The 20,692-nt window shown below is 38.6% G+C and overlaps 4 protein-coding genes across 7 annotated transcripts in view; 2 read left to right on the top strand and 2 right to left on the bottom strand.

Moving 5' to 3' along the window:
- The window catches only part of LOC133575695 (uncharacterized), a 196,419-nt gene that overhangs the window by 47,251 nt on the left and 128,476 nt on the right, over window positions 1-20,692 (bottom strand). The gene's annotated exons all lie outside the window — the stretch shown is intronic.
- Window positions 1-20,692, top strand: part of LOC133575751 (uncharacterized) — a 381,675-nt gene that overhangs the window by 240,768 nt on the left and 120,215 nt on the right. The window lies entirely within an intron of this gene.
- LOC133575759 (uncharacterized) overlaps window positions 1-20,692 on the bottom strand; it is a 70,028-nt gene that overhangs the window by 24,203 nt on the left and 25,133 nt on the right. For 2 of the 3 annotated variants that reach the window (XM_072912159.1, XM_061928581.1), the window contains exon 1: window positions 4,223-4,666. The exons of the other annotated variant lie outside the window; for it this stretch is intronic. In XM_072912159.1, coding sequence (XP_072768260.1) covers window positions 4,223-4,316 — 94 coding nt within the window. In that variant the 5' untranslated portion in view covers window positions 4,317-4,666. Of the gene's footprint in view, window positions 1-4,222; window positions 4,667-20,692 lie in introns of those variants that run through there. 3 annotated transcript variants of the gene reach the window in all.
- The window catches only part of LOC133575717 (uncharacterized), a 215,002-nt gene continuing 206,523 nt past the window's right edge, over window positions 12,214-20,692 (top strand). For both annotated transcript variants that reach the window (XM_072912166.1, XM_072912165.1), the window contains exons 1-2: window positions 12,214-12,742; window positions 18,194-18,448. In XM_072912166.1, coding sequence (XP_072768267.1) covers window positions 12,619-12,742; window positions 18,194-18,448 — 379 coding nt within the window. In that variant the 5' untranslated portion in view covers window positions 12,214-12,618. The remainder of the gene's footprint in view (window positions 12,743-18,193; window positions 18,449-20,692) is intronic.

Here is a 20,692-nt window from a genome sequence, read left to right as displayed (position 1 = left end):
GGATGTTATCTGTGCCTTTAATAGAATGTGTAGAAGCATTTTAGAGTATATTTTTATTGCTGCTTATATTTATTTATGCTATGTTTTTTTTTACTGAATATGCACAAGCATCGATTTAAGTTTATTCTACAAATAGACTGGGATGGGTAACTAATTTTTACAGGTAGTTAAATTCGACCGAACAACGACAACCACGCGGTTGCAAGTACCAGACGTATATACAGTCGTGATCAAAAGTTTACATACACTTGTAAAGAACATCATGTCATGGCTGTCTTGAGTTTACAATACTTTCTACAACTCTTGTTTTTTTTGTCATAGAGTGATTGGAGCACATACTTGTTGGTCACAAAAAAACATTCATGAAGTTTGCTTCTTTTATGAATTTATTATGGGTCTACTGAAAATGTGAGCAAATGTGCTGGGTCAAAAGTATACATACAGCAATGTTAATATTTGATTACATGTCCTTTGGCAAGTTTACCTGCATCAACACAAACTTCTGGCAAGCTTCTGGTTGAATTTTTGACCACTCCTCTTGACAAAATTTGTGCAGTTCAGCTATATGTGTTGGTTTTCTGACATAGACTTGTTTCTTCAGCATTGTCCACACGTTTAATTCAGGACTTTAGGAAGGCCATTCTAAAACCTTCATTCTAACCTGATTTAACCATTCCTTTACCACTTTTGATGTGTGTTTGGGGTCATTGTCCTGTTGGAACACCCAACTGCGCCCAAGACCCAACCTCCGGGCTGATGATTTTAGCTTGTCCTGAAGAATTTGGAGGTAGTCCTACTTTTTCATTGTCCCATTTAAAGCACCAGATCCATTGGCAGCAAAACAGACACAGAGCATAATACTACCACCACCATGCTTGACGGTGGGCATGGTGTTCCTGGGATTAACAGCCTTGCCTTTTCTCCTCCAAACATATTGCTGGGTATTGTGGCCAAACAGCTCCATCCACAGAACTTTACTCCAGAAGGTCGTATCTTTGTCCATGTGATGTCAAGATTACACAACAATTGAGCTGTTTGGCCACAATACCCAGCAATACTTTTGGATGAGAAAAGGCGAGGCCTTTAATCCCAGGAACACCATTCCTACCGTCATTGCTGTATATATACTAACATTGCTGTATATATACTAGGGATGTCCCGATCCGATATTTGGATCGGATCGGCCGCCGATATTTGCAAAAAAATGCGTATCGGCAAGGCATGGGAAAATGCCGATCCAGATCCAGTTTAAAAAAAAAACTCCGGTCCGTGTTTTCCAATGCACCGATTTAAATAATACATTCCACTTTTCTGCTGCTCCCTAATTTCCGTTCCGCATTTTCCAGCACACCTTCAACACATCCACAGGTCTGTGGATTCTCACGCAGTTGCTTTTAGCTGCTGGCATTACACGACAGGCTCTTCTCACTCTTTCCTGTGTCTCCCTCTCACAGACAGCAAGCGCACCTTCTTACACACGTCACATACTGTCACGACATACGTCACACACGTATACCTCTTCTCCCAGCAGAGAGGTAGCAGCATGGCTAACGTTAGCTGTGATGCTAGCGCAGCCGTGCGCGCCTGTGCAATTGCGCACTGCTCAAGCGTCCTCTGCGCACGGCAACTCTATGCCACGCACAAAATCAAATAAAAAAATAAGCGCATAACAATTTTCGACACACGGACACGACAGAGAAAACAGTTTTCGTCATCATTGTTCAAATATTGTAACGTCTGTCGAGACGCTTATCTCCATTCGGTGCCACACGCCCACACCATCAAAAATGCCGAGGCAAACATTTCCAGATCAACACCGTATGAAAAAAATAGTGATTTTTTTTAGTTGTGATTTCCTTCTCTGCATGAAAGTTTAAAAGTAGCATATATTAATGCAGTATGAAGAAGAATGTTTTAATGTAGACACATATAATCATCATACTGTTGTGATTATATGCATCAAGTGTTCATTCAAGCCTAAGGCAAAATATCGAGATATATATCGTGTATCGCAATATAGCCTTAAAATATCGCAAAATTAAAAAAAGGCCATATCGCCCAGCCCTAGTTCAATGATGCCATTTCTGTTTGTCATGTGTAATTGTGTCTATTTTGTGTTTATCCTTGAATAAACAGGTCAGTTTCTTGTTACAAACCATAGTGTATTATTCAAACTCCCCTAATTCAGCTGGCTAGTTGTTATCAAGAGTACTAAAACCCGATTCAACATAATTCTGACAACTAAGTAGGCTAAATAACTTTAAACTTTAATCAGTATTTCCCACACATTAATTTATTTGTGGCGGCCCGCCACGAAAGAATTACGTCCGCCACAAATGGATTTTTCGGCTTTTGACTCGCTCGACCGCTCATAAAAGCAATGGGACTCTGTCTGTGAATGTACCTTGTAGTTACAACTCCGGTGCAGTAGGTGGCGGTAGCCTACAATGCATTGTAACTCCGCCAATAGCACTTAATTCACCCGGTGGGCCAGAAGAAGAAGAAGAAGAAGAAGAAGACGGCGGAGTAAAAGAACGGACCGACCGGATCAAAATATGAGGGTAATATAGGTTGTAGGTAGATAAGTTATAGCTGCATCGCTCGCGGCTCGTCATATATTTAACGTTAATCCGCGATTTCACCGAGCGTTTCATTGACGGTGGGCAGCCTGACGCTGCTTCATTAACACCGCCGCTGTTGTCACGTCACGTGTTACAATACCGACGAGCTAACGTGTCCAGGTTATAACCCTGTTGTCAATAAACACACGTGGAGACGGTGCTTCAGATACTGCATTAATAATTAAGCTAAATTGTCCACTGTCCACTGCAGCATGTGAATGCAATGAAAAGAATAAAATCTGAGCCAACCAGCTGTTAAAATGTTGTCCAGGTTAATGTTTTGGCCATTAAAGGCCCTTTATTTCAAGATTTCAACTGTGATCGGGCTTTAAACAGGTGGCTGACCTGTTCAGATGGGTGTAACTCAGGGGTGCTCACACTTTTTCTGCAGGCGAGCTACTTTTCAATTGATCAAGTCGTGGGGATCTACCTCATTCATATATATAATTTATATTTACTTATTTATGAAATATATGTTTTTGTTAACAAGTTAAAGGTGTTTAATGATAATGCAAGCATGTTTAACACATATAGTTAATATTGTTAATAAATTAAAGGTGTTTAATGATAATACAAGTATGTTTAATACATATAGTTAATATTGTTAACAAGTTAAATGTGTTTAAAGATAATACAAGCATGTTTAACACATATAGATTCCTTTCTTTCATGAAGACAAGAATATAAGTTGGTGTATTACCTGATTCTGATGACTTGCATTGATTGGAATCAGACAGTGGTGATGATAACGTCCTCATTTTCGAATGGAGGAGAAAAAAAGTCCTCCTTTCTGTCCAATACCACATGAAAGTGGTTGGTTTTTGCCATCTTATTTGTCCAGCTTCTGTACTCCTTTGTATACACTTTACAAGAAATACTTTGTCGGCAAACTCCGTAGCTTGCTAGGTTGTGCACGCCAGCTTTCTGAGACTCTTATTTTGTTAGCGCAACTGTGCAGTCGGTCTTTGGAGTTTTGACGACAGGTACGGCGCCAGAGTCTGTTGAAATAAAGTGTTTCTCGCCTTCCTGTCGGTAATTTTAATGAGCTAAATATGTACATAAAGTGTTGTACTTATATTCCAACTCCGCGTTCTTCTTGGTCATCGCCGCTGCCGCCGTCACCCCCCGCCCCCCGACCACACCACCACAAATAGATGCCTGTCCTGTGGGAAACACTGTTTAATACATGCTCGGACCGGTCAGTATCGGTATCGGATCAAAAGTGCAAAAACCTGGATCGGGACATCCCTAATATATACTAACATTGCTGTATGTATACTTCTGACCCAGCAGATTTGGTCACATTTTCAGTAGACCCATAATAAATTCATAAAAGAACCAAAGTTCATGAATGTTTTTTTTTGTGACCAACAAGTATGTGCTCCAATCACTACATCACAAAAAAATAAGAGTTGTAGAAATGATTGGAAACTCACGACAGCCATGACATGATGTTCTTTACAAGTGTATGTAAACTTTTGACCACGACTGTACATCATCGTCACAAGATAACCAAACTTCTTATACACAATATATCTAAGAATAGTGTTAATAATGAAATATAAAGTTAGTAAACATGTGAGAGTAAGAAGTCAACAAACCTGTTCTGTGTAACACAACTTGAGGTTGTCGCTCCTTCTCCTCTTTTGTTGTACAAAGTTCCTCCTCGTACTTTGCTATCGTTCTTTCGCACATTTTCACACAATCACAACACTTTACACTCACATTAGTTCCCTACTTAGCGATGTTTAAATAACTTCCGCGTCTCTTTGTTAGCAGCTAACAAGCTAAGCTAACTAGCCAGCTAAGCTAGCTGCAAGCTACCTTAAGTGAAGCTATCAAACAGGAGAAGTGTCAAAGTGCGCTCAGACTAATGTATCCTGCTACAAACAATTATTAACCGTGTGTACTCTATTAAACAACATATATGTAAGAATACAGAAATATAATGCCCGCGTTTAGGCCTTCTCCGTCAGACGCCATCTTGCTGTATCACCCGATCGGTCCACGCATGCGCGTATTCTACGTCACTTCCGTCACTTTGTTTTGCCACAGTTACTTACCATGGTTCTTTTGTGTCATCTGTATTTCAATAACAATGTCATAATAAACCATTACATACTAAACAAACGTTATTAAAAATACGGTATTCATTATGAAACCTCACAGATCTGTACACAACCTGAAAGATGTGTCCAGCAAAACAAATTGATGTTTTACTATTTTATAATAATGTATTTATTTCAGGATTCTGAAAATGTAAAATAATGTTTTTGTTAAGTTACAGTAAGTGCTTCGTTTAAAAAATATCAACATTTAAAAAATAAATGATGCGATGGGAGTTAGTGGCGCCCCCGTGCGTCATTCATTACAATGACAGAAGCGTAAAAGTGGTTGAAATTGTGGCGATACACCTTGTTCATTTTCATATTCTTGTTCCCTTTTACTCCGAGGTAAGATATTATTTTTATACATACATTACTAAAACATACAAGTATTTCATTAAGATGGCGCCGCTGTAGTGGCTGCTGGTGGCAGGAGCTCTGTGCTCTTGTGTCATCCTTTTGTGTTCCTGCTGTTTCCCTCTTGTTTTCATGTGGTTTGTTTGCCTTTTGGTTGGGGACCCTTTGGGACTGTGTGACAAGGGGTGGCACTTTCCTGACTTCTGTGGTGCTTTTCTGTGAACTTCTGGATCTGCCTACCGGAGACCAGCCTGCTGGGTCTCTGCCACACCAGAGTCCAATTGGAGAGACTGGAGGAGATGTGGATGAAGAGACAGGGCTGCGGAGCTGGTGCTGAGCGCCGGGACGGACAAGCTTCACAGTGTCTTGGCTGAATGAGCAGGTATCGGACACCTCGGTCTCCTTGGACGCATCCTCGCTCATCCATGCGGACTGGACACTGGCCGAGAGTTGGTGGGCGGCTCTCTTGGTTGCTTTGTTGGGTCTGCTCCTGTCTCTGGCCATGCTCCCCCCACCCCAGGTTAACTATTTTTTGTTGTTTTACTTTTTTTTTGTAGCAGTATGTAGAAATAGCACTGCTGGAGTGGCAGCTGGTTGCATCAGCTCTGCTCTTTTAATGTCCTTTGTGTTCTTTGATGTTTCCCTCTTACACACATGTTTGTGTGTGCTATGGCTATGAGGTTTTTTTCTTCCTTCCCTAGGCCTCAGTCAGGACCACCTCTCCAGGGGCCCAGACTTTGACTGAATATTTTTTAATTTTACTCATCCCCTCCCCAGCGCGACAGTCCGGCTGCAGCAAGTAGCTGCAATCAATCGTCAGCAATCAACGCACCTGTCGCGGATGAGAATACCTGCCTTCTTAAGCCAGTACAACCTGCTATCCTGCAGAGGTGTGGACTCGAGTCACATGACTTGGACTCGAGTCAGACTCGAGTCATGAATTTGATGACTTTAGACTCGACTTGACAAAATGTGAAGAGACTTGCAACTCGACTTAGACTTTAACATCAATGACTTGTGACTTCACTTGGACTTGAGCCTTTTGACTTGACATGACTTGACATGACTTGCCACTTTCCCCAAAATCCAAAGCTTAAAAAGTTATTTGGGAGCGCTCCGTATTTTTCATTTTCTTCGTCTGCCCATCAGCGTGTTATTCCTGTCAGCTGGTGTGCTGTCAGTACAACAGCCAATCAAATTAGATCTACGTTGTTTTCATCACACAGCATTCATCCAATCAAATTGCAGGACAACCAATGAACAAGAGTTGTCCAACAACGTGCCAGTGATAAACAATTATGTTAAAGTTGGTTTCGTTCGGGTATAAAAACTACGACTTGGTCAACAAAAAACGAATTGCGGTATGCAAATCACGCAGTTCGAATATTACAGACGGAGACGCAACAACTTCCAACTTCGTTCGACATTTGAAGTTGCACAAAGAAGGGTAAGTTTTGAATGTAAGATAACGTTTATTGGCTAAGTAACGTGACTTTTATTTGCTGTGTAGTTAAATCAGTGAGGCTGCAAACTCACTGCTAACGTTATAACCATAGACATCTTCTAAGTAGACGCAGCATGGAGCGCTACTGCCTACTGGCGCAGACGAGGCGCGTGGCCGCCATCTTGGAGTGGTGATCCGCTCCACTCAGTGCAATTCATTTGGCAGGAGCAATGAACTGTCAGCGCATTTAATTCATCTTACCTCACTGAATACCACTGATTTTCACCCCCTTTTTTGTCATACGTGTAGCTATGATAACAGACACATGTTTTATAATTCATAGTTTGCTTAACAGTAATATAATATTCTTATACGCTATAAGTGACCAGACGTCCGAGATCAAAACTGGGAATATAATCACATAGAAGGGGGAAAAAAACGGTAATCTATTTTTAAATTGAAGAAACAATATGATTAGGTTATATATACATGCGTATATCCTACATAAACAATGTATGAATACATTAGATATCTATATATCTTATAGACTGTATCTCTGTTGCTGCAGCAGCAGAGAGTTTATTCTGTCTTGACACTTTGTATTGATATTTTCTATTACATTCTTCCCTTAAATGATAATGTTTGCAGTGATTGTTTTATATGTATTATTTTATGTAAGTCGCTTTGGATAAAAGCGTCTGCCAAATACTTAAACATATATAAACACCTGAAAGTCTTCATATCAGCTAAAACCACCAATCTGTTTCACTGGATTCAGAATAAAACCAAATTCTGTTTAACCCAACAATGTTAGTATTTGAATATTGTTACTTGAAGACTTATTCCTGGTTACAATTATACTGTTAAGAAAGTATTGTCTTATACTTTGCCTAAAATGAGAATGCATCATAATCAGTGGCGGCTGGTGAATTTTGTTTTAGGTGGGGCTGAAAGTTTGTAAACCAAACCCCTGTAGGGGCGTCATCCTCCCCCAGAAGATTTCTTTGTGATTTTCACATACAAATATTGAAGATCTTTGATCCTTCTCAACTCTGTGGTAATATTATTTTCATAAAATACAACCAATAGTACGTTAATGTCAAATCTCACTTGTGAAAAGTAATCCCCCGATTCCTATTTTCAACAGTCCGCTCATTTGAGCAGGAAAACGCTGAACACCATCTTTGTTTTCTACCTGTCAACTGTCAGTTTCGGCTGCTCGCCGGCTCCTCATCAGCACTTCAAGATGGCGGCCAAATTGCTCACGTCACAGCAACCAATGCTGCGTCTACTTATAAGATGTCTATGGTTATAACGTCATTGCAAACACGGCAATCTGTTGCGTCCACTGCAGTTTGCTACCTTATTCATACTTTTTGTCAAGTGATTTTTTTTTAAGCAGGGTTTCATGAGGTACCTATACATAACGTTACGTTAGTCAATGTATCACACACAGTAACGTAACGTTAGACGGCAGTCAGCAGCACCGCGTATTTTAGCCACCTACAAAAAGACAAACATAGTCAAATAAAGGTCAGTTAAAATGTATACTATATTAAGAATATGTGTACATATTGCATAGGGTCCTGACATCTAAAAAGTACAACTCTGTTCATTATGTTCATATATTTGTTATGTTTTTCATGTGTACGCTCACATAAACACACATACAGTATGAGATGAGATCAATGAGATAAGGTAAGAACAGGATAGAAACTGCTGTGGAACTAGTTACAATGCAATATGCCATGGAAATACAATGTTAACACTTTTGTGCAAATAAGTACAGTTGCACTTGTTTTTTTTTTCAAATGTGTTTATTCTGTAAAGGAATGAGTTACATGTTTAAAATGACTGGTTATATAGTGCTATTTTGAAGTGCAATGTCAGCACTATCTTTTTCCCTGCAATTTCAAATGCACTTGTTTTAATAAATAAATACAGCGTTTTAAAAGCAAACACAATCTGTGTAAATATATTAGTCTGTGGTTAAATGACTTGAAAGGACTCGAAACTCAAAATGCAGGACTTGGGACTTGACTTGAGACTTTCCAGTCTTGACTTTGGACTTGACTCGGACTTGCCCTGTCTTGACTCGGGACTTGACTCGAGACTTGAGGGTAAAGACTTGAGACTTACTTGTGACTTGCAAAGCAATGACTTGGTCCCACCTCTGCTACCTGGTGACCGCGGGCACCGCGTTGGTGACCCCTGCCCTAGTATATACAATAATATAAACCAAGTCATTGTATTTCATTTAGGATTATTTCATATCTTCATTTAAATAAAAATATATTTGTATCTTTTTTAGATACAGTCAATAAATAATGTGAACATGTATCATAACATGGGAATCTAAGAGAACGTGTTGTGGATGATTGTGGACCGGGAATTGTATTCTATTTTATTTTTTTACACATTTTTATAAAAAAAATAAAAAAAAAAGTTTTTCCGACATATTACATTTTAGACGATTTCTCTTCTTAGTTATTATTTCTCCGGCTGTAGAAAAGAGCCGCTCACAGGGCACAGAGGAGGCGTCAGTGCGACACAGTTCGCGTATCGGTCACGTGACCAAAACAGCTCATGATCGGTCACGTGACTTTCTAAAAGCGGTACGCGCACCGACACAGGGTTTTGCTCTATGAGCTCGACGCATGCGCCGATGCATCGGTGTTGCCGGACCCATCACTAGTGCGCGCCTTTTGTTTACTTCTTTTTGTTTTAGTAATTATAAAATAAAATATGTACTCACATTCCCGTCTCGCCCGAGCCAACTTTCTGTTGCCTTCTGGAAAAACTAAACCCAAGGACCAAGTCTTGACATTAAACGTGAAACAGGTGCGTGACGTGACAGGTGAAAACTAATGGTTGCTATGGTGACAAAACAAACAAAAGTGCACAAAAAGTCCAAAAACAAAACCGAACATGACCAAAACAAAACATGATCACACAGACATGACAGACACACATTCAAGTCTGTTTGTCAATTTGTCGCCGGCAGACTGAAGCAGCAGGATCTAGTACAGGGGTAGGGAACCTATGGCTCTCAAGCCAGATGTGGCTCTATTGATGACTGCATCTGACTCTCAGATAAATCTTAGCTGACATTGCTTAACATGATAAGTAACGAATAATTCCGCTGGTAATCAGTGTTGAAAATAACATTCAAAATATAAAACATTCTCATGCATTTTAATCCATCCATCCGTTTTTTTACCGCACCTGTTCAAGAAGTCGCATTCATGGTAAGAACTATTTTATTTATTATTGGTTAGCTTCAGAATAACAATGTTATTAAAAAGAATAAGAGACTTATTATACTCTAAAAATGTTGGTCTTATTTAAAAATGCACGCACTTAGTTGTATTCAGTGTTAAGAAATATTATATGGCTCTCACGGAAATACATTTTAAAATATTTGGCTTTCATGGCTCTCTGTGTCACGGCCCGAGCGCACCCCAGTGCGCATTCATGTGTGCGCTGCGCTGGGCGCACCTCCAAGAGCGCTCCAGGTGTGCGCCAGTCCAGCTCTAGCAAGCGGCTGCAATCAATCGTCAGCAATCAACGCACCTGTCGCGGATGAGAAGACCTGCCTTCTTAAGCCAGCACAACCTGCTATCCTGTGCCAGAACGTAGCGATATGTTCCTGTTACAGTAAGCCGTCATTCAAGCTCAATGCTCTCTCTTTGTGTTCTTTTCCCGTCGTGTTCATTTGTCTCGTGTTTCCTTGTCGATCCAGCAGCCTTCCTCCGTTCCCGCATTACGAGCTGTGTGTCTCGTCTCCCTGTGTGCCCCTCTGGTTCTGTGGCTGCCCCTTTGAATCTCGATCTCCCGCCTGGACACGGACTTTGACGCCTTGCTATTGCCCACAACTTCCTGCCTGTCTCACAGATCTCCGAGCTTGTCTTGCGCCCCCTGGACTACCGCACCTCGCTCAACATTTCCAGGTAACACTCCAGTTAATCCCCACACATAGTCACACACATACACACCCTTTTGAATTAGTCACACTCCACTCCCTTGTATATATATATATATATTTATATATATATATATATATATATATATATATATATATATATATATTTATATATATATATATATATATATATATATATATATATATATATATTACAGTCTCGATCAAAAGTTTACATACACTTGTAAAGAACAAAATGTCATGGCTGTCTTGAGTTTCCAATCATTTCTACAACTCTTATTTCTTTGTGATAGAGTGATTGGAGCAAATACTTGTTGGTCACAAAAAACATTCCTGAAGTTTGCTTCTTTTATGAATTTATTATGGGTCTACTGAGCAAATGTGCTGGGTAAAAAGTATACATACAGCAGTGTTAATTTTTGCTTACATGTCCCTTGGCAAGTTTACTTGCAATAAGGCACTTTTGGTAGCCATCCACAAGCTTCTGCTTGAATTTTTGACCACTCCTCTTGACAAAATTGGTGCAGTTCAGCTAAATGTGTTGGTTTTCTGACATGGACTTGTTTCTTCAGCATTGTCCACACGTTTAAGTCAGGACTTTGGGAAGGCCATTCTAAAATCTTAATTATAGCCTGATTTAGCCAGTCCATTACCACTTTTGAGGTGTGTTTGGGGTCATTGTCTTGTTGGAACACCCAACTGTGCCAAAGACCCAAACTCCGAGCTGATGATTTTAGGTTGTCCTGAAAAATTTAGAGGTAATCCAACTTTTTCATTGTCCCATTTAAAGCACCAGTTCCATTGGCAGCAAAATTGGCCCATAGAATAATACTACCACCACCATGCTTCACGGTGGCCATGGTGTTCCTGGGATTAAATGCCTCACCTTTTCTGTCCTCCAAACATGTTGCTGGGTATTGTGGCCAAACAGCTCAATTTTCGTTTCATCTGACATCACATGGACAAAGATAAGACCTTCTGGAGGAAAGTTCTGTGTGGTCAGATGAAACTAAAATTGAGCTGTTTGGCCACAATACTCAGCAATATGTTTGGAGGAGAAAAGGTGAAGCCTTTAATCCCAGGATTCAAGTCCCTGTTCTGCTGACCAACAATAGGCTCTGAGATGGCCCTGCAAAAGTCTCCTTCTTGCCCTCAAAAGTCAGTATAATAAGTCCAGTTCTGTTTTCAATAATGATAAATGAAGTGTTTAGTGAAGTGGAAGGGTTAGTGGAGGTGGCACTGTTTGTGATGATGGAGTGATGTGGAAGAGAGCTAGAAATACACATCATAGAGAAAAGAAGATTCAAAAAGTGGTAAGTAAAGTTCAAGAATGGGGAACAGGTTGGGGTTTATGATTCTTTGTTGAAAAAACTAAAGTCATGAATTTCACAAAGAGGAAGGAAATACAATAGAGAAAGGGAAATACTTGGAAATAAGTTAGTGAAAGAGAAGATTAGGTTAGTAGTGGAAGATATTTTAGGATTGCACTCAGAACACATAGGTTTTAAAACATTGTATATACATTTAAAAAAGACTGGGTTAAATAAGATAATATAGAGTAGGGTTCCATCTCTGTCCACACTCCATTTCAGTAGGTGGCGGTAATGCACATCACAAGGTTGCTTGTCAACCGCCATTAAACCAAAGAAGAAGAAGAAGAAGAAGAAGAATTACTCGACACAAGCCTGGAAAGCCTCGGCACATTTCCTCCCATCACTAATTGAAAGGTTGATAGTGCGACCTCCTGTACTGTAGAATGTAGTATGGACCATAGGACAGGACGTTAAGAAGCTGTGGAGGCCTAAGATGCTCTACTAGTCTGCTGGAAATCCAAAGAAGACGAAGGAGTCAAAAGCAAAATGGCGTTTGACAGAGAAGGCCTAAACGTGGCCACTGGCCATTATTGTTTCTCTATTTGTATTTAGTGCATACATGTACGCATATATGTCGTGTAGTAGATGAAACATTGTTAGTCATTGTTTGTATCCGGATACATTAGTCTGAGCGCACTTTATCAAGTCTTGTGCTAGTTAGCTTAGCTCGCTAGTTAGCTTAGCTTGTTAGCTGCTAACAAAGAGACGCGGACGTTATCAACACATCGCTAAGTAGAGATCAAATGTGAGTGTAAAGTGTTGTGATTGTGGGAAAATGTGCGAAAGAACGATAGCAAAGTATGAGGAGGAACTTTGTCCAACAAAAGAGGAGAAGGAGCGACAACATCAACTACTGGACGCTGTTTTCAAGAAACATCAAGTTGTGTTACACAGAACAGGTTTGTTGACTTCTTACTCTCACATCTTTACTAACTTTATATTTCATTAGTAACACTTTTCTTCAATAGGAAGATGCTTTGTCTTGTGGGGATGATGCAATGCTTTCATTGAGATTCTTCATGAAAACGAGACAGTTTGAGGTTGATGTTCCTCTCAGTTTGTAACAATGTGTGATTGATTGATTGAAGGACTTATGAGAAGTTTGCATAGGAAAGGGTACACTTTCATCACGGTACACATTCACTGCTACAAGAAAGCCTGACATGGTTTCACTTGGAATATTTGTTCACTCACACAGAACACAGTACTATGTAGAACATAGCATTTAAAGTACAAAAATACTGCGAGAAAATACAATTTAAAAAAAGCTCAAGTATTTGTCTATTCCCAGTAGGGCTGAAACGACGCGTCGACGTAGTCGACGTCATCGGTTACATAAATACGTCGAGGACGTTTTTGTTCGTCGACGCGTCGCATATTTACGTCACACTACCGTCATGGCGGAGCGCAAAGCAGACGATGCGAGCGGTGCGAGCGAGGGGAAAAAAGCACGCCAAAAGTCGTCAAAAGTGTGGGAGTATTTCAATAAACGGCCTAAGAAGAAACGCTACTTTTACTCCGCTACTTTTATCTACATTCAGCTCGCTACTCGCTACTAATTTTTATCGATCTGTTAATGCACGCTTTGTTTGTTTTGGTCTGTCAGACAGACCTTCAAAGTGCTTGCCTTACTGGTGACGTTTCACTTCGTTCCACCAATCAGATGCAGTCACTGGTGACGTTGGACCAATCAAACAGAGCCAGGGGTCACATGACCTGACTGGCTCCGAGCTAACTTCGGGTGTTACCATTTAGTGGTCAATTGTACGGAATATGCACTGTACTGTGCAATCTACTAATAAAAGTTCCAATCAATCAATCAAAAGTGTGAAGGAAAAAAGACCCTTTTTTATTTCAACCGTAAAGACTGACTGCACAGTTCCTGTCTTCACAATAAAAGTCCCGCTCCATCGCGCCTGCGCTTTCAAAATAAGAGTCTCCGAAAGCCAGCGCAAACAAGCTAGCAAGCTACGGAGTTTGCCGCCAATGTATTTCTTGTAAAGGGTATAAAAACGAATATGGAAGGTGGACAAATAAGATGCCAAATAACAACCACTTTCATGTGGTATTAGACAGAAAGGAGGAACTTTTTTTCTCCTCCATTTGAAAACGTGGACGTTACCAGCACTACTTCCTGATTACAATCAATGCAAGTCATCAGAATCAGGTAATACACCAACTTATATTCTTGTCTTCATGAAAGAAAGGAATCTATATGTTAAACATGCATGTATAATTATTAAAACACCTTTAACATGTAAACAAAAACGGCAAAATAAATAAATATAAATTATATACTGTATATATCAATGTATGTATATATATATATATATATATATATATATATATATATATGTGTGTGTGTGTGTGTGTGTGTGTGTGTGTGTGTGTGTGTGTGTGTGTATATATATATATATATATATGATATGTGTGTGTATGTTACTCAGTACTTGAGTAGTTTTTTCACAGCATACTTTTTACTTTTACTCAAGTAAATATTTGGGTGACTACTCCTTACTTTTACTTGAGTAATAAATCTCTAAAGTAACAGTACTCTTACTTGAGTACAATTTCTGGCTACTCTACCCACCTCTGCTAATAATGTTGTTGTATGCACACTGTGTCGAGCGGAAATGGCCTATCATAGCAGCACAACGGCAGCGTTCTTGCCATCACCATCAACTAGTCAATCGTCCGCGTGAGTATACGTTGTCATCATTACACAAAAACATGAATGTGTCATTTGTATCTGCGTTGTAAATTCATAAACTAAAGCACCGTTTCGCTCTGAGAGGCGCGTTTGGCGTGCCTGTTCAGTGTTTACAAAGACGCGCTCCTCTTTCACGCTAACGTTAATTAGTTGTGCATATACCTTTTACAACATTAACAATTACGTATACTATGTACAAACGAACAATTAACTTTCACTTTAATCATACTATCATTGTTGTGTTATTAAGCAAAATAAGCAAAAGTTTTACTTTTGTTGAAATGTTTACACTGTTGTTACAGAATATTTCGTTTTGCACTTTTTTGTATTGGATGTTTATCTTTATTTTTGCACATTTTAGCAAATAAGCAATACTTTTACTTTTAGTGAAATGTTTACACTGTTGTTACAGAATATTTCCGTTTTGCACTTTTTTGAATTGGATGTTTATCTTTATTTTTGCACATTTTAAAGCAAAATAAGCAATACTTTTACTTTTGAAATGCTTATACTATTGCAGAATATTAAGATTTGCACTGGATGTTTACTTTTATATTTGCACATTAAAAGCAAATAAGCTACTTTTAATTTTGTTAAATGTTTACATTGTTACAGAATATTTTGTCATGTTGTTGTCAATGTTGACTGAGTGGCCATACTTTTTTTTTTGTAAATAAAAGCCATGCCTTTTGAAAAAACTGGCCTACATTTATTTTTTCATCTTCATTTTAAATAAAAAAAATAATCGGTAAAAGGAAAAATAATCTATAGATTAATCGAAAAAAATAATCTATAGATTAACCGATTAATCGAAAAAATAATCTATAGATTAATCGATAGAAAAATAATCGTTAGCTGCAGCCTTAATTCCCAGTTACAAGTAGCTGCAAGCTAAAATTTATTTTCAAAGCGACTTTGAAGGAAGTAAGGAATTTCCACTCCTTTATGGCTATTGATAGGGACTTCCATATGTTGGTGGTATAGCAGGCAAACAAATTAGAAAACATTTTTAGAGTGAAATCTGGGTTGAATGTGATTTGTACAACTACCTCTGGTGTTATAATGGTGAATATATTTAGAAGTATCTAGACAGGTACATGAGTATTTTAGTGGTATGGTGTATCTTGTACACCAGACCAACTGCAAGAAGATGTACTCTGTCAGATACCAAGAGCCTCCCCACGTTAAGGAAATGGTTGGCGGAAAGGTGAGCTCGAGATGGACGGTTGAATAGAAGCCCAATCATTTTGTTTTAGGCTGTCTGGAGTTAGTTTTTCAGGGCTTTTAAGGCGTCACGGTACCAAACATGAACTCTGTAGTCAAAGTGGGGTTAAATGAGCGCTTGTGTTAGAGTCTTAAGTGTATTTTCACCCACCGGCGGGGTGATCCTACTATGTAAGAACTTGGGTTTGTTTGATTGATTGAAACTTTTATTAGTAGATTGCACAGTACAGTATATACTAATTGACCACTAAATGGTAACACCCAAATACGTTTTTCAACTTGTTTAAGTCGGAGTCCACGTTAATCAATTCATTGTACATTGGGTTGTACGGTATACCGGTATTAGTATAGTACCACAATTCTAATTAATCATAACCGGTACTATACCGCCTCTAAAAAGTACTACTTCTATGATTACATCAATATTTTTTGGCATCACAACATCTTCTTTCGTTTTTTTTTATAATTTATGTTATGTTTATAAACTCAGGAAATATGTCCCCGGACACATGAGGACTTTAAATATGTACTACCAATGTATGATCCTGTAACTACTTGGTATCAGATTGATACCCAAATTTGTGGTATCTTCCAAAACTAATGTAAAGTATCCAAACAACAGAAGAATAAGTGATTATTACATTTTAACAGAAGTGTAGATAGAACATGTTAAAACAGAAAATAAGTAGATATTAACATTAAATGAACAAGTAGACGAATAATCAATTTTCTACCACTTTTCCTTAATAATTTTGACAAAATAATAGAATATAAATGACACAATATGATACTGCAGATGTCAGCAGACTAAATTAGGAGCCTTTGTTTGTTTACTTACTACTAAAAGACAAGTTTTCGAGTCTGTTCACTATTTAAGGACAAACTTGCAATAAGAAACATATGTTTAATGTACCCTAAGATTGTGCCTTTTATTTAGAAAAGTATCGAAATACATTTTTGGACAGGTACCGGTACCAAAATATTGGTATTCGTCGGTTGATTCTTTGACTACCTTAGTAGTAATTTTTTCACTGGAGAGTTGGAATGGTCCCAACATTCTTCTTGGGACCATTTTTCAACCTGAGGTAGTTCCAAAAAAGAAGCTTCAGGAAAGAGGCGGCGGCCGACCGTACCTATCTTGGCTACGATGCAGCCAAGATAGGTAATCTCATTTTTGTTTGTTATAATATTGTCACCCACTTTGACGATGAAGTTATCTACTTTTCTGAGGTTAGGAATTGACCCAAAGACCTGTGTACTTGCAAGTACCGGGGCGAGTTTTAAGGTACCAGTTTGTCATTGAACGCCTTGCTAGTCTAGGTCTTGAAGATTCTAGCTTCGCTTGTTTTGTGGCCGTCAGCCTCGCTTCTATGTTCTTTACGGGTATAGAATATAATGGAATGATCACTTAAGCCGCATACAGTAGTTCCACTTGTGGTGATCTTAGACTGGTCAGAAGTAACAACGAGGTCTATGATGGTTTAAAAGGACTCACTCACCCTGGTAGTTTGCTTAATGAGCTAAGTGAGGCAATGTTGGTGGCACAGCTTAGTGAAGGTTTTGAAAATGGGTGCATCCTTTCAGGACATATCTGTGTTCCAGCCCCAAGAAGATGTAAACCTGTATCAACATGTTTACACAAAACTCACACACTCACCAAATACATTTTATACTGTAATCAAATCTAATAATTTCACTTCCTGATTCTGACCTACATGCATCAAAAAGTGAAAGAAAACATTTATTTTCAGTAACCAAAGTAGTCAACACTTGATTTATTAAAAGAACATAAAGGTGACCGACTTTCCTTCAGCGTGTCGTAGATGGTCTCCAATTCCTAAAGAGGAATTGTTGATGGAGATACTCCATAAAACACCACATAGTAAAACATGTTTTGGTAAAAGTTCCTTTTGGCCCAGCCAACAAAATGACCACATAAAAGTATTTTGCATGATGACAAAAACATACCATGAATGTTTTTTAAAGTCATTTTGGAGTTGTTTTATTTCCATGATATTGAAGTTATGGTAATGACTATGTCATTACAAGATCATGGTTAAGTTTAGAGATAAAGTTTAGGACTCATAGACTCTATACACAATAAAATATTCACACATTTTACATCAGTGAGTGTAAAGTTAAGAATGCCTCAATCAATGCTGCCTCGTACTTATAAAAACTTTTCAAATTGCCCTCCATCAAATTTCCAAGTCTGTTTTTGTACTCACTGTACCACTTTTGAATTAATTTTAGTGACTGGGACAAGAGGAGGTATTTCCTGCGTATTTATTGGTTGTTTTGCTACACACTTTTAACACATCAAAGGAAAAAACACAAATAATGTCATTGTGTTAACGGTGTCAGTCCAAAACTATTTCTTTTCTCTCTTTATCTTATTTACTTATTTACCCAACAGACGTCCAGCAGCCCCCTCACATTAAAGAGGAAGATGAGGATCCACAGCCACCCCACATTAAAGAGGAAGAGGAGGATCCACAGTATCCCCACATTAAAGAGGAAAAGGAAGAAGTGTGGATCACTCAGGAGGGAGAGTGTCTTCTAGGGCAGGAGGAGGATAATCTCAGCAAGTTTCCACTGACTGTTGTCTCTGTGAAGACTGAAGAGCATGAAGACAAACCACCTGAGTCCTCACAGCTTCATCACAGTCCAAGTAAGCACATATCATTTTATTCTCAGGGCATTCAATCCATCACAACTGGACTGTTCACTTTGTCTTAGAAGACGTTTGTCCTCTCATCCAAGTAGGCTTCATCACTTCATGCTCATAGACTTAAAGTCTTAAATCTAATCACTGGAATTTAGAGGGGAACTGCACTATTTTGAGGAATTTTTTCTATCGTTCACAATCATTATAAAAGACATGACGATGGATATATATATATCTTTTAAAATCACATTCTAACTCATAAATGTAAATAAAAGTCCACTTGCAATGGAGCCAATGGGAGGTCCTCTATAACCATCCAAAAAGCGCCAACAATACTCCATTTGCATTTTGTGGCTTGAATACCAAGCAAGTATTAGTGATATTGTTATTATAAGTGCTAACTCAGACAAACTATTTATAGCTTGTGTGTCTATGTTGACATCACCGGCTGGTGAGCTCCTGGTGAAAGATTATTCCAGATCACAAATCGTGCCTTTCACCTGGATAATAGAAGGATGAGGACATACTCTGACAAGTTAGTACTGTTTGACAGTGAATTTAGACCCGGCAATGGCAAACGACTCGAAAAGACGCTTGGCTTTACCCCCCTGTTCCGTGTGTTGATTATGAATCATTCTTTATCCAAACGGGAATAAAACAACATTCTATCAGTCTGCGTCATAGTGACAGCAGAGCTTGTACAGTAAGTGATGTTTTATCATGTTTCTTGGCTCTTATGAAGTCTGTATTCTAGAGTTGCAGCTATCAAATATTTTAGTAATCGAGTATTCTAACGAAACTCCCGATCGATTAATCGAGTAATTGTGGTACGGCGTGCGCGGTTGGGAGAGTGGCCGTGCCAGTAACCTGAGGGTTCCTGGTTCAATCCCCACCTTCTACCAACCTTGTCACGTCCGTTGTGTCCTTGAGCAAGACACTTCACCCCTGCTTCTGATGGGTCGTGGTTGGCGCCATCAGTGTGTGAATGGGTGAATGTGGAAATAGTTTCAAAGCGCTTTGAGTACCTTTGAAGGTAGAAAAGTGCTATACAAGTATAACCCATTTACCATTTAATTGAATAAATCATATTTTTGCATAAAAGAAATAAAAACAAAAATTGTCCTGTCCAGCTTCTCAGGCAAATCATATAGTTGATGTAGATGCCCATTGGAGATGTACAAATTTACTTTACAAAAGAGAAGTGTGGGATACTTCTCTTGTTGACTAATTTGTATTTTGACTTCATTAAATGGATTTATATTATTATTTGGTGCAGCCGGGTCGGAGCAATATTTTTGCTTAATTAAGGTTTAATTATACATGTTAAGATGTGCCCTCATTTATTGCCTTTGGCCTGATTGTCTTTTATTTCCTAAACGCCTGTTTTCATTATTGAAGGCTGACATGCACAGCTGAAATGCGTCCGTGGTTGATTGTGCCAATTTGTGTGTGCTAATAAAAACGGGTGCGCTCACAGCCCTATGTGCTGTGACAGCATTAACGTTTTTGTCTCTCGTGCGTTTTTGATGATTATTATACGGTGCCGTTTGATTGGTGGTTTCTCCACGCAAATCTGCTGAGCTGTTTTCAACCTGCCAACAATACATAAACAATATAAAAAGTCAAACCGCTTAATAATGACAACAGTTTTACATTTGAAAAATGCAATGCAGTTTATTGAGTTCTTTGCATGCAAAATAGTAATCAGTGTTCAGTTTGCCATCATAACATGTTTGAGATGAAAACACACACATATATATATATATATATATATATATATATATATATATATATATATATATATATATATATATATATATATATATATGTCTATATATATATAATTAGTTAAAAATGAATATGAGAGAGTTAAAATAAAACTATATTCTTAATATCAAAAATAAAACAATAAGAACAGTTTTCCATTATATCAAAAATAAAAAGTGGATTAGGTAGTGCCTTTAATACTGCTTTTGAAATGTGAAACCAGTTGTGCGTCACCACCAAGCAAAAACCGCGCATGCTCAGAAAAGTAGCGTCAGATTTACCGCCCGTCCGAGCACCCACTGGCAGAAATGTAGATCGGTGCCTATACTATAGAGCAGGGGTCACCAACCTTTTTGAAACCAAGAGCTACTTCTTGGGTACTGATTAATGCGAAGGGCTACCAGTTTGATACAGACTTAAATAAATTGCCAGAAATAGCCAATTTGCTCAATTTACCTTTAACTCTATGTTATTATTAAT

This window comes from Nerophis lumbriciformis, linkage group LG33 (assembly GCF_033978685.3).
Source record: "Nerophis lumbriciformis linkage group LG33, RoL_Nlum_v2.1, whole genome shotgun sequence".
Classification (NCBI taxonomy): Eukaryota; Metazoa; Chordata; class Actinopteri; order Syngnathiformes; family Syngnathidae; genus Nerophis; species Nerophis lumbriciformis.
Note: the sequence above shows the minus strand (reverse complement) of the source record. Positions and strands in the feature narration are given on the sequence as shown.